Raw genomic sequence first — 15,125 nt, 5'->3', positions numbered from 1 at the left:
TCCAATTTATTTATTTTTTAAATTGACAAGTGTTAAAATGTCAAAGTTGTGCAATGTTGAGCGTTGATAAATGAAAAGACTAGTAGGGTATATTTAGTATAATAAATCAGTGTTAAGTTGCCCGTTACATGCTCAGCATTATTCTGTCAGTGGTCTTTCCTCGCTCTGCTGGCTGCGACAGTGTTGCTTTTAGCAGTCATAATCTTTTGGGAACTCCTCAGAACGCTCTATAATAATTACGTACTCATTTTTTCGAAAATACACTGGCTGGGATTGCTTCACTTTTTTAGCGGAAGTACAATAATATGACGTCAAACGCCCCCTTTCATGTGAACGAGCACTTAGCACAAAGCCAAAAACCGGACTTGCCAAAGCAAGTTGACCATCACAGTCTGATTGCCGATGTTAGGTTTTGTCGAGTTGCATCTTGAGCACGAAGCCTGGGTTTGTTGAACCCCTTCCGCCACATACCCCCTTCAACAGCAAAAAAACGTGGATGTCATGACACAATCCATACCGGAAACGCAATCGGTTCTACGCAGGTGCAGACCGCGTCTACATCCGGTCCAACTAGACGCCATCCGTCTATACAGCAGCAATATACGTCACCCCACCACTCCCAAAAACTTTGTCAAGATTTGAGAAATGACAACATAATCGATCTCCATGGTGCAAGTGGTTAATTTATAAACCCTCTTTTCTTGGTTCCATCAATTATTTTAAATTTTTTTCGCCACTGAAAAAATACACACAAAAGCGTTTGCTGGGAAGCTATGTTTGGATGGATGGCGTTTCTCCATCTAGCTGAATCCTGTGTTTGCGTTCCCGGTACGTATTGCGTAGTGACAGTGGAAACCAATCGTAAAGCTACTTCCTCGTTTGTGGCAAATGACGTAAGACCGGGGTGTGACGCTACCTTTGACAAGCAGTGAGCTTCATGGCTGGTGAGGCACTGACTCCTTTGGCGTTTTTTTTTTTTTATAATAATACAGGTCGCTTGTAAAAAGGATAACCAAAAAAAGAGGGGAATAATTCACTTTTGTTAAAAATGTTTTCAAAATGTTGCAGATACTTTTTAGACCCATTTATTTATTTATTTATTATAAACTGAAAAACATTTGTGTTCCTACCTTCTATTTGTACATGCAGCCTTTCCTCCTCAAGGGAAAACTTGAAAATGTTGGGGTTTTTTTTATTTTAAACTCGTATTGATGCAAGTTTGTATATTTCTGAGATATACTTTTGGAGTGTTAAGTTGTTGTGTGATGAATTTAGTGCTGTTCTCAGTAAGATGACACAGTGAGTCAGACTGTTAAGTTGTTATACTGTACTGTTCTGTGTAATGACCTTCTGTGATTTCCAGTGGGTTGACAAGCTTGCTGTGAGTGCACACTCGTGATTGGCTTCTGCCAAAGAAAGAGCTACCGTTTCCTCACTGACCCACGAGCGGTGCAGTATTTAAACAATCAGTAGTAGTTCTGAAATCAAGGAGATGTCGCGAGATTAGAATTTAGCCATAGATCAGCCGCACCGCTGGATAAACCGCAGGGTTCAAAGTTCAAGAAAAATGTAGCGACTTATACACCGGAATTTACCGCAAATCTGGATTAAAATCAAGATAAAAATGCGAACACCTGAATGTATTTTCTTTTTTCTGCTGTTTGGATGAGTGCCATTGTTCAGAATGCAAAAGGTAATGTCCAGTGACGTGCGGTCAGGGGGGGCAGGTTTAGGCATCACGATGAAAAATACAAAAACGCATAACATGAATATTAATATGTGTAAATTCTCCATTATAAATGTATTGTCTATATGATTCCAATCGTTTTTAACAATTTCTTAAGTAAAAATGGCTGAATTTGCAGATTTCCTGATCTAACACAGGGAAGCACCCAACGTTGAGTCCACCGTGAGCGTGTCTTCTCGGCTTAGTGCGCAAGCCTCGCCTACCATCCGAGTCACTAAGATGGATCATGGCGCCTGCCATACAAATGCCATTCGGTGGGCAAGCACTAGCTAGCAGAAAATCAATTGCATTCAATATATTTTTCTGCTGAATGAATGAATAAATTTGACTGCTAAGATGGAGGGTGATATCCCCTAACTCACCAGAAGGTGATCAGACTTTTTCAACAAAGTACCAGAACTTTCTCTGGAGTCATTGCGTCTGAGCAACGCATTCATTGGGGTGCTGCAATGACGTCAGCCTCCTTCCAGGCTTCACTGGCTCCCTCTGGTAGACAGAGGCAGCTTTGCAGCGCCATCCATCTGTGTTGCTGGTCCTCTAATGAACTTCTCTTCTGTCAGTAATGCATTATGGGTAGTTGCTAAAATGCTGCTGTTATTTTAAACTCGTATTGGTAAATGTAATGTATATTTCCTAGTACCTTTTGAGTGTTAAGTTGCTGTGTGATGAGTTTAATGTTGTTTGTAAGATGAAACTGGGAGTCAGACTGTTATATTGAGTAATGATCTTCTGCAATTTTCAGTGGGTTGCCTGGTCGTCACAGACTCATGCACGCCACAATATTCCATTCTATGACGTGGACACGTGTGACTTATACGCCGGTGCAGCTTGTGTATAAACAAATCCAGTTTTTACTCAAAATTTAGTGGGTGCGGCTTAAACACCGGAATTTACGGTACACCAAAAACTGGCTACTTCCTGTTTTCTATGATGACTCATGTGGGAGTTCCAATGTGTGTGAAACTGCAAAAAGAGAACATCAGTTCAGAAAAGTGAAAACAAATCGTAAAGCTACTTCCTGGTTTGTGTCGAATAAGGTAAGAAGTACGTAATAGACGGGGTGTGATGTCACCATTTACATTCTGAACAATTAAACCAAGCCAAAAAAGAAAATAAATTCCACTATTTGCATTTTTATCCTGAATTACACTCAAATTGTTATTTGTGGAAATTGTTTGTGTAATTCTGCTGACCAACAAACAGCAATGATAATACTGCCTCTTGCCTCTGCGTTTTCACACTTGTGTGGTGTAGCTCGTAAAAACATCACTTCCTGTTGGTGTAATGTACCAATACGTGTTGTGTACTTGAACATGCGGTCAAGAGGTTTTTTTCAGCATTTTGACACCAACACTCACACTCTCTTCCAGTAGTGTCCAGTCAGCATAACACACATTCACACCTTCATATTTACTCTCACAGAGGTTATAAACGCCTCGGATTCCCCAGCATGCACCAAAGCCCTCTGGTGATGTCTTCAGCTCAGCTGTAAAACCACGATGACATTAAATCTCCCACCTCGCTCTCCTGCAGGTACCTGAAGCCTGACGAGAACAAAAAGTCAAAGCACAAGACGGCTGTAAAGAAGAAGACGCTCAATCCAGAGTTCAATGAGGTAGGGAGCACCCAGCGAATGTGCCCCAAGGTCACCACACGCACGCAAAAAAAGTGGTTGTTGGAGTATTTAGCAGGCCTATTTATGTGCTACGCAACCTTTAAAGCTCACACGGCATTCACAGAGAGCACTGCTGTCAGGTTGAGGATTTCTCCTGGTTTGCCACAAGTTTTTCATTTTTAATAAAGCGCCGCAACCTGGCAAAAAGCACAGCAGATGTTGAATTTGTATTCAACAGGTGACCTCGTTGTATTTTTAGGTTCTAAAATATAAATTTAATTTTTTTAATTTAGAAAAATGTCATTTAGTAAAATATTAAAATATTTGAAAGGGACCGTATGCAACTCACCCCAAATTACATTTTTTGAAACCAAAGAATATAAGAGCACCACCACTGCCCAGCATGTTACCCATACCTGTAGTGGTTTAAAAGAAATAAATGTCTATACTGTATTTCTCACAATTACACATTAAACTGCATAAAAATGATCAGCGACTCTCATAGGGCCTAAATAAAAGAACTGCCGTTGCTGGCTGTTACTCACGGCTGTAGGTATTCATGAACATGTCTGTAGGGTGTCTGTGTAGGCTCTCAGTCGTACAGGAGTTGTCCATCGAGGAAAAGGCTTCTTGAGACGTCATCTGTACATCTGTGAAGAAGGTGTTGGACGTTTCGCTCCTCATCCGAAGAGCTTCGTCTGCGAACTAATAAGTGCTACCAGCTACCAGCCTACCAGCACTTATTAGTTCGCTGACGAAGCTCTTCGGATGAGGAGCGAAACGTCCGACACCTTCTTCACAGAAGTACAGATGACATCTCAAGAAGCCTTTCCCTCGATGTCTGTAGGGTGTACACACACAAAAGCAGAGAAGTCACCAACAATTTACATTTCTATTGTTGTTACACTTGGCTACACATTCAGTGGTAGCTAACTCTAGCAGCTAAACTTTTCCAAATCGCTATCATTAGCTGCAGGGGTACCACCAGGAATTCTGGGGGGGGAAAAATCACGTTGGGTTTCCTGTTTTTATTTTGTAATAATTCCCTATTTTTCGGGCCCTTGGAATCATCCTAACTTTTCCCCCCTGTAGGCGCCCCTGATTATTAGCTGACAACAACCTTGATTAATGCATGTGAATGTGTTACATCTTATGTAGTTCAAGCAGGAATAGGCGGCACACGTTGCTATTTGTATGCTCCATCGTCGGCGTCCTCGAGGCTGCTGGATGACCCCGCGGCATACAGTCTCTTTAAAGCCATAAGGGAGTACACACACAAAATGGTGAAATCAAAATTTCCCCGCCTCCGAAAAAAAATGAATATAAAGTTATAGGTGTTTATATAAATGTATATGTTTTTATAGTGATAGAATTTATAGATACAGTTTTCCCTCGCTACATCGCGGGTCACCTTTCGCGGACGCGCTGTGTCGCGGATTTGTTTAGTCTTTTTTTTTTTAAAGCATATGAACGTGTATTGTGTTCTGCGTCCTGATTGGCTCAGGGAGAACCCACGCATGGTGTTCCGCGTCCTGATTGGCTAATGGACTGTAGACCATTGTCAGTCAATCTCCTCCGTGCCTTCCTGTGCCGAATTTACATAAATGTTCGATCGCTAGCAGCGTTACTCTAAAGTGTTGTATGTTTGCATGTTTTATCCCCGGCAAGACCCACAATGTCGACGAAACTTTCTGCACCGTCAAAGGCACCTGCGGTTGCACCCAAAGGGCAGAGGTGGAAGAACAAGTTGCGGCTGTAGGGCGCCATTACGGAAGGAGGAAGGAAGGCGGAAAATACAACGACTGGAGCAATATATTTTAACAAGCATACAAAACCGCTACATTATAGCCTTAAAACATGTATAATCATTGTAAAAAAAAATTAAGTTGGCTACTTCGCGGATTTCACTTATTGCTGGCTATTATGGAAACCTATCCGCCACAATAAACAGTTTGTTATACATATGAATGTATCTGTATTTTATAAAATTTATATAAATATATGTCATCTTTTTAAATACGTAGAAATATGTCATCTTTTTAACAAACATAGATACATTTATTCTTTTATCATAATGATGTTTAATCAATTACATTTTTGCATTAATGACAACATGAAAGTACATTCAAACTAAAAAGGCCACAAAATGTCATATTGAAATATGACATTTTACATTTTACTGCGGGGGAACATGACAACTGCATATGTAAAAGTGAGTGAGTATACAGTATATTTTGTTAAAGGCACATATACTGTATTGTAAAAATCTAATGTGCATTAAATATTTTAACAGCTCACCTTTGGGTCGTGAGCCACCAGTTGAGAATCACAACAGAATCACTTGATTCTTTTTCTTGGTCTTGTCGCTAGACAGTGTACTCTACGACAGTGTTTCCCAACCTTTACTGAGCCAAGGCAGCAATATGTATGTATAGAAATATGACTGTATAGACACTGTACAGCAGTGGTCCCCAACCCCCGGGTACCGGGCCGTGGGTCATTTGGTACCGGGCCGCACAGAAAAAAAATAATTTCCATTATTTGATTTTTTTTGTTGTTTTATTTTGAAAAGTGGCCGGATTCTCTCTGTTTCATCCGTCTCACTTGACGCATGTGCATCGTGCGTGTGCTAACTATATCTCATGCCGCACAGATAGACTACTACTGTATGTTTACCATTTTTCTTTCACCTCATATTTGGTGTCAAATGCTGATACGATGTGGGAATGCATAAAGGTAAGTTTTGATGACTTATTGAGTGCTAATGTGCACATTTGTCTCAAGTTAATTCATGCTAGCGATGTAATAATCTCTCTGGAAAAACTTGGCTGGAACTTGAACTGACGGATGGTGGGTCGGCATTCATTTTGTGCTTTTAATTTGATGTTATTCATGTCTTAGTTTTACATAATAAATACAATACATAATAATACATAATAAATAAAATAAATTACATCGCTATAATGTACGAACCCCCCCCCCCCCCAAAAAAAAAAAAAAAAACCTCAAAAAAGGTTGGTGATCACTGCTGTACAGTATAATATGTGTGTATGAATGGCAACAGGTGTATAGGTGGTCAATTATGTACCGTCTGCCATCTAGTGGAAGAGCATTGAATCGTTCTGCCTGTCGCTGTCCGTGGCTGGCATAGATAAAGATACATTTGGAGTAAATGATGATTTTAAGTGAAAGTGTCTCATCTCTCATGGCACACTAATGTGCTGTGAGAGGCACAGTGGTTGGGAACCCATGCAGAGTAGCTGTCTGTAGTTTAGCAGGATTTAGTACAAAATGGAACGCATTATAGCGGGGCTTAACCTCCCAAAGCATCATCCTGTTACATGTATGTCAAATGATAGTGTTTTCATGGCAAAATATCTTGACTGCATATACTTTTGCAGCAAGACGCCAGAGCATTTCATGGGTGAGCAGGTGGTAAGTCTGGTGTATCTCCTTTTCCCCAAGCCATCATGAATGCAATAGGACGACCCCGGCCAAACACGCTCAAAGGCCAGCGGCTTGACATTTCCTTTGACATTTTTTCTGTCTATATTCCTCCATCACCTCTTGATCTTTACGTCAGAAAAACATCTGGGTGGGTGGGTGGTGATTTCACCAAGATGAAACCAGAGGCGGACATGCTGCTGCAAATTGATAGCACACACAAGAATGCTTGTCGGTGACTAGCCTGGCATGCATTTCATTCTTGAAGTGCTGCAAAATGGAGGATTATAACACTTGTAGTATATTGAATGGCTCTTTGGAAGGATCTGGAAATAATAAGCCCAGCGGAGCGTTACACCATTTTTCTATAGCCTACTACGGCGACATGAACTGTGTATTGCTATTACTAAACACATTAAAAACCTAATGAGGTGCTAAATCTTCTTCACCAGGAAATACAACTGTTTGTGAAGTAGAGTAATGCCAAACACAAGCCATTAAAAAAATACTGATTATATACTGTACCCTTGAGATTTCACATTTACCACTCAATACCTAGTACATGTTTGGCCCTGAAAAAAGTGCAACTACCGTACTCACCTCGGAGTACAATAATTCGCCCTGTGTGGTACTAGACTGTACCCTTAGGGGTACAATGGCTCATGACTGGGTGGTACCCTCAAAAATACTGCTATTGATTGACTTTTACAGCTTTTACAGCTCAAGAGCATACCTACAGTAGTTTTTTCTGTTTCTGCCTGGAAAAAGTACAACTAGTCACCTTGGAGAACAATAATTCCCTCTATGTGGTATTATACTGTACCTCTAGGGTTATATGGCTCATGATTGGGTGGTGCCCTCAAAAATACAGAGATTGACTTGACTTTTACAGCTCAAGAGCATACCTAGTACTTTTTTCTGCCTGGAAAATGTACAACTAGTCACCTTGGAGTATATTAATTAGCTCTATATGCTGCTCGACAGTACCTTTAGGGGTATAATAGCTTGTCACACGCAACCACCACCATGCTTGACTATTGGCAAGATGATTATCTGAATCGTATGTGGTCCTGTGTGTGATTTCCAGTGGCTAGTACACGTATACTCCTGTACAAGCTTATATAGGAAGGTACTTTTAATTGTATTTGCTGAAATGTGAGAGGTGTGGTTGAAGTTTTGGTTTACTGTTTAATACAGGAGTTCTCCTATGACATCAAGTACGCGGACCTCACCAAGAAGACTCTGGAGGTGACGGTGTGGGACTACGACATCGGGAAGTCCAACGATTTCATCGGTAAGTACTTCTCATCGGCACAGATAAATCTTCACCACTGCTAGCTAGCAATAGGGTCCGCCTCCACTTTTATCGAGTGACTTCCCGGAGACTGAGCAGAGTGCTTTCACGGTGACTGCTCGCGCTCTTAAGTGGAGTGAAAATTGTCGGCTGGTCGTCGCCAACTTGTGTCCACTGCGGAAAATTGGCTCCGAGCCCAGAACTAATCTTCAGGGTTTTCATCCACCACAGTTCTAATCCAACGCTGATGATTTTCTCCCCAGCAGACACATTCCCGTCATCATCACTCTGACTTTCTCCAACTTCAAGGTCCACACACTCATGGCTACTGTCTCCCTGCCTTCAGGTGGGGTATCCCTGGGCATCAATGCCAACGGAGAGAGGCTCAAACACTGGTTTGACTGCCTCAAGAACAAGGACAAGAAAATCGAGCGCTGGCACACGCTGACCAATGAATTACCCGGCTCACTAAATGACTGAGCGGACCCGACCCGGCCCGCCGCGGCTGCACCGACTGGACGCCTGCATCCATTTCATCCATCACTTCCTTCTGTCCCCTCCCTTCAAGTACGGTGACCTTCTCTCAGAACAGGGCTCAAGTGAAAGGAACCTTATTGCAGTATGTCTTAGTGCTCCATCGCCATATCAACCACTTGTGTAGTGGTTCTGGTAAAGGGATGTAGCATCATATCCATCCACTCCAAATATGCATGTATGCTAATATCGCAAGGAGTCGACGTAAAATGTTGATTTTTCTTTTTTAACGACAGAGGATCTTGCACTTGACAGAGAGGATTGTAGAGTAGAGGGGTTGTCTCCCAACTTGAAGGTTGCTGGTTCGGTCCTCCATCCTCCTGTGTTGAAGTGTCTTTGGGCAAGATACTGAACCCCCAGTTGCTCCTGATGCTGCGTCATCAGTAGGTAAATGTGGCAACAGTGTCAAAGAGCTTTCAGTACATCGAAGGTAGAAAAGTAGGAGTGAAACTCCATTTACCATCTGGAGAGCTTTCCGGTCTCTCGAAATGCCGCCTTTCCACCGTGCAGTACCGGATCTGCTTGTCGATTGTAGTAGTACGGAAAACCACGTCACACTGAACGCATCAGTCTGAACGGAACACGCATCGATTTTATCCATGAGGAGACTGAGGGCAGCGAGAAAGCGGAGCACAGCAGCAAAGTGGAGACGATGCTTTGGTCATTGCTATAGTTACAGTATGTATCCACAAATATGTTACAGTTGACCGACGAGCAGTGGCATGCTTGGAAGTACCTGATAGTACCTACCGAGGTGGGGACTCCAATCACGTGACTTGGACTCGAGTCACAATTTTAATGACTTTAGACTGGACTTGACAATATCATCAAAGGCTTGCAACTCGACTTGGACTTTGACATCAATGACGCGGGACTGACTCGGACTTGTGTCTGATGACTTGAAAATACTTGAGATTTTCAGTGAATGTGTTGAGTAAGATGTGTCCACATTCAAAGTATTCAGCTGATGTGATTGTTACCGTGTCATTTCCAGCAAGACAGCATATTTTCTGCTTCAATGACTGCATCTATTCACGTCCAATCAGGTTTAAGAACAGACAACGAACGTGTGGATTACATTTCTGCGTGCTGACTAAATCTTGAATGCTATATCAACACTTTTTTCTGTGACTAAGTCCATCCATCCATCTTCTATGCCGCTTTTCCTCATTAGGGTTGCGGGTATGCTGGAGCCTATCCCAGCTGCCTTTAGGCGAGAGGCGGGGTACACCCTGGACTGGTCGCCAGGCCAATGGCAGGGCACATATAGACAAACAACCATTCACACTCACATTCATACCTATGGACAATTTAGAGTCTCCAATTAACCTAACATGCATGTTTTTGGAATGTGGGAGGAAACCGGAGTACCCGGAGAAAAGCCACGCACGCACGGGGAGAACATGCAAACTCCACACAGAGATGACCAATGGAGATTCGACCATAGATCTTCCCGATCTCCTGACTGTGTGGCCAACATGCTAACCACTATGCCACCGTGACTAAGTCTTATTTTATTTAAAAATAAAACAATTAAAAATACATTCATTTATCAAATCTAATAGATTTTTGCATTGTTAAAACGGCATGTTATTATAGTGCTTATGACTTGTAAGGACTCGAAAATTTCAAGCCTTCAAGCCTTTCAAGACTTCGGAATTGACTTGACCTGTCTTGTCTTGACTTGGACTTGCACAACTTTGAGACTTAACTCAAGAATTGAAATGAGAGACTTGAGAGTTACTTGAGATTGGCGAAACACTGACTTGTTCCCACCTCTGGTACCTAGTAGTACCCTGGTAGTACCCTGGTAGTAGTACCCTGGTAGTGGTACCCTGGTAGTAGTACCGTGGTAGTAGTACCCTGGTAGTGGTACCCTGGTAGTGGTACCCTGGTAGTAGTACCCTGGTAGTAGTACCCTGGTAGTGGTACCCTGGTAGTAGTACCCTGGTAGTAGTACCTGTTTTTGGCAGTGCAAATGTGTCAGTAGCGAGTGACCAGCCAAGTAGCGACTGTACAGTGGAAAGGGGGCATATTTATGTGGAAATTTTGTTTATTTTGGTAAAACTTTCGAAAGTTTCATCAATCACTGGTCACTTCATTAGGTACATTAGCACAATCTAACAGGATTGTTGCCTTGTTGCTACGCATGCTAACCAAAAGCAGCAAAAGCTCCCATATTATACTATTTTTTACCCATTTTAAATACACCTCAGAGGTCCTACAATAGTGCAAGCTGAGCCAGTTTAAAAGTATGTAAGCCCTACTGGGAGAACACAGTTTTGTGTGTGTAGCTTTCATACTAATGAGCTGTGTTTGTGTCTGACAGAGTGTGGGCCTCCAAGATGCGCTATCGTGTACTTGATCCACTTTTGACATATACACCGTAAAGTAGTGTTTACACTTGCATGCATTTTGCTTCCGAATTGTCGAGCAATTTGCCGTGGCAATATGTGTCATTATTTATTTATTTATTTATTTAGGGTACGCCTGAGAAGAAGTCAAGACTAGTTTGCGCACTGTTTGCACGAAATGACCACACTCGCACACGACTTATTTACACCTTGTCAAGTACTGTTTACGTCCAGTGCACGACAATAGTACGTGCGATGCGCATTGTTCCTGCATGGGTATGCATTGTCACCACCGCTTCCCGCATCCGTGAAGGAGTCGTGGCATTATTTGGTCCCGTTGTGTCCCACGTGACGCCACGCAATAGCAAGCATGACCCCTGGCTTCATTAATTGTTCTGTTTGCAAGGGACCTACAAGATGTTGAACTCCAGAGAAGAAGCTCATGCTATAAAGAAAGGCAAGTTATATTTTATTGCAGCTGCAGGGAGAGAATGTGCAAAGAGCAGGAAGGAGGCAATAAACTAGAAAAAAAAGAGACACAGACAGTGTGGGAGAGGGAATTGCTAGAGAGAAGACATCACTTATTAGCAGAAAATCACAAGTAAGAGCCAAGACGCTACAGAATTGCTGCAAGAGGTTGTGGAAAAGTTAACCCATTCATGAGAATGAGACACACAGAGGCTTTGATACGCACTGCCCGCATTGTTTGCACATAGGTTGCGGTGCGTTCATGTAGCATTCACAACTAGTTCACTGAAATTATCCATTTATTTTCTTTGCGCACTGGCACATACTTCACACCTGTGTACGACCAATTTACTCATTGGCACGCAAAATTGCGTACCACTGCGGGGACCAAGTGCATGCAAGTGTAAACGGCGCTTAACTCTGCACTGGTCCAACATAATCGATGCCATATATCACATACAACAGCATAGCATCAAGGTGTGGGACAGCAGGACACAAACGTTAGCAACACTAGCACAGCTATGTGATGCTACAGTGCTAACATTACACTTCAACATCATGCTAGGTTGGCATGATGTCAAACTTTCAGCTCTCACGTCTGTAGCTGACTGACAGGTAGACAGAGCTTTATTTTAAGATGCGTAGCGAAGCCTGCTTGTTCACAAAGCTGTCCTCACGTGTGATAAAAGAATTTTGTCATGTCTGAAGCGCATAAAGAGGCAGTAGGATGTGAGAAGTGGCTTTTGCATTATAGAGGGCTACATTCCAACATATGTATTATCATGTCAACCAAAAAAGAGTTTACTGTATGTGTACCTAATGAAGTGCCTACTGTGTGATTTAGGTTGAACACTACCTTGTGATGAAGTGAAGGGAAGAAAAAAGTCTCAATTGAGGGTCGGATTGTTTGATAACTCTTTGCTGGGAGGGTGGAGACCTTGCCGTCACTCCATGCAGCCTTGGTGAAGGAGTCAAAGAAAGGCCGCTTGAGAGGCACCAGCTACAATCAACAAAGCGGGTCGGGTGTAAAAAGCTTGCGCGCATCCCATTGGGCAGCTCCGTGTGCAGCTTCTTGTTTACACTTCCTGCTGAATGAAACCCTCGCTTCTACATGAGGGGATGGGTTTTTTTATGTAACAAAGTTTAACAATGAAGACGATAAAAGCATGTATTGTTTACAGCCTCTTCTTGCAGCTGACGTTGTGCCATTTGTAAGCTTTGCTAAGAAGAAGGGCAAAGGGGGGGCACAGACGGCATTTCTAATATGAGAGCCTCGTATTATTATTATTATTATTAATATTATATGAATTGTTTCTACTGTTTGCTGTTCTCCACTAGGAAGGAATCATAGAATGTAATAACTCACATGAGAATGAGAATGTGCACCTCCGTGCTCCTTTGACCTCCAAGCGCATGTTGCGTGACTAATAATTGGATTTGAAAATTACCAGAAGGTCCTATTTATTATTATTATTTTAATTATATTATTTATACATTTATATGACATTGTTTTAATCATTGTAGAACTATAAAATTCCCCCTTCACTAAATAACCTGATGAAAATATACTGTATATTTACTGTATGTATTCCCCCAAAGAAAAAATCTTTTTTGCATTTTACTTGATTATTTTAAACTTTCTTTATTATTATAATTATTATTATTATAAAATTTATAAAATAAGGTATACATTTATTTGTTTTACACCCTTTACCTCATTTTATCCAATAAAACATGGCCCATTCACTAATTACGTAATAAAAATACTGTCCATATAGTAATTTATAGTTCATTTATACTTTACTTTTTGTCCAAATGTGTGTGTTTAAAAAAGGAGAAAATGAAAGTAGCATACAAATTGCACAAGGGCGTAGTTAGACACACCAAGTCGAGCCAATTCTTTGTGCTTCGGCAATGTTAAAGTTTTTTAGACCCGTGTGCACTGCTGCTGACGTCCAGTCCAGGCTGGGATGTGCGCCGTGTTTTTTGGGAGAGTGAATCATTGATGAGTCGGAGTCTGCAGCGTGACCTTTACTTTAATGTGCGCCGTGCAACGACTGCTAAGACAAAATGTACGAAAGTGGGGTCGGGTTCTGGTACTTAACTTAGTGCCAGAGATGGCCCACTGTTATATTTCATTTCATTGTGTTTTATTGTACTTTATTATCCTTTTATTATTCATTTTTAAATTGATGGCTACAGGATGGGTCAAAAATCTCAATTTCTTTGATGTCATTCTACTTTCTTAAACCCGCCGTGATTTTACTTCTAATACTGCTTTTAAAAGGATTTTATTTTACCGATTTTTCTTTCATCTTATTTGATTGTAGTTATCTGATTAATTGATAATCATTTTAATTTTTCAGTATTTGATGTTTTGTTTTAAATTGGTCACGTTCAGCTGAAGCAGGGGTGTCCAAAGTGCGGGCCGCAGCACATATTAAAATAACAAGGAAACTAAAAAAAAAAAGCAGCCATAACAATGGACAAATCAGCAGTGATTTTACAAGAACAAAGTCAAAATATTAAAAGAAAAAACTTGCAATCGAATTAGAAAACGTTGTAATTTTACGTCAGCAACGTCGTAATATGATGAAAAAAATATCATTTAGTAGCATAAGGTTGAAATATTAAAGAAATACTTCACTTTTTTAAAGTCGTAATATTATGAAAAACAAACAGCAACATAAAGAGTTGTAATTTATGGAAAATTAAGGTTGCAGAAAAATGATATTACGAGAATAAAGTCAAAATATTATGGGAATAAAGTCATAATTAATAGAAGAAAAGTAAAATAGCTGGAAAATGTTTTAAAAAAATGCACAAATGAAAAAAAACAGCTGTAATTTGACCAGAATAAAGTCAAAATAAGATTAAAAAAAGTTGTATTCTAACATGAAAGAAAGTTGCAATTTTACGAGAATAAACTTGTAATATTATGAAGAAAAAAAATTTGGTTAAGTTGGGGAAAAAAATATTACGGGAATAAAATAAAAATATGATGGGAATTTAGTCATAATTGATAATTGATAAAGATTATTTGAGAATAAAATCAAAATATTTGGAACATTTAAAAAAAATAACAGTAAAAATGGGAACAAGAATATACACATCTGATGAAAATTTCAAAACCAGTTGAAAAATTGCAAGAATTGACATTTTGCACTGTTGGATCTTAAGGAGGTTCTAAGTAGAGCTTCAAAATGCAAAAAGAAGAAATGGGAGTGAGACAAAAAAATGTTATGCGTAAGCAATTTAGCAAACAAGCATAAAAATGAAATAGGCTGTTCATCAGCTCATCAAAACTTTAAGACCATTTTTTTGCCCAATCTTGGCAAAAATGTGGATTGAATGTGATTTTCTGTCAGGTATTCACACTGTCATGATCTCTTGATGGCAAAGGCAAAAAAGCTTTCTCTCTTTGAATGCGATCGGATTGTTGAGCTGCATAAGCAAGGCCTCTCGCAGCGCGCCGTAGCTGCTGAGGTTGGACGCAGTAAAACAGTCATTTGAAACTTCTTAAACATCCTGAGGGTTATGGAACAAAAAAGTCAAGTGGTCGACCCAAAAAAATGTTACCAGCCCTGAGATAGAGGATCCGATTGGCTGTCCGTCAAGATACAGGACGATCCTCAGCCCAAATGAAGGTTGTTACTGTTACTGAGTGCA

At 40.7% G+C, this 15,125-nt stretch overlaps 1 protein-coding gene across 2 annotated transcripts in view; it reads left to right on the top strand.

Annotated features, from left to right (window-relative positions):
- doc2b (double C2-like domains, beta) overlaps positions 1 to 12,632 on the top strand; it is a 157,091-nt gene extending 144,459 nt beyond the window's left edge. For both annotated transcript variants that reach the window (XM_054754563.1, XM_054754562.1), the window contains 3 exons: positions 3,281 to 3,362; positions 8,004 to 8,100; positions 8,447 to 12,632. In XM_054754563.1, coding sequence (XP_054610538.1) covers positions 3,281 to 3,362; positions 8,004 to 8,100; positions 8,447 to 8,580 — 313 coding nt within the window. In that variant the 3' untranslated portion in view covers positions 8,581 to 12,632. The remainder of the gene's footprint in view (positions 1 to 3,280; positions 3,363 to 8,003; positions 8,101 to 8,446) is intronic.
- Positions 12,633 to 15,125: the final 2,493 nt, after the last annotated feature.

This window comes from Dunckerocampus dactyliophorus, chromosome 16, assembly GCF_027744805.1.
Source record: "Dunckerocampus dactyliophorus isolate RoL2022-P2 chromosome 16, RoL_Ddac_1.1, whole genome shotgun sequence".
NCBI classification, from domain to species: Eukaryota; Metazoa; Chordata; class Actinopteri; order Syngnathiformes; family Syngnathidae; genus Dunckerocampus; species Dunckerocampus dactyliophorus.
Note: the sequence above shows the minus strand (reverse complement) of the source record. Positions and strands in the feature narration are given on the sequence as shown.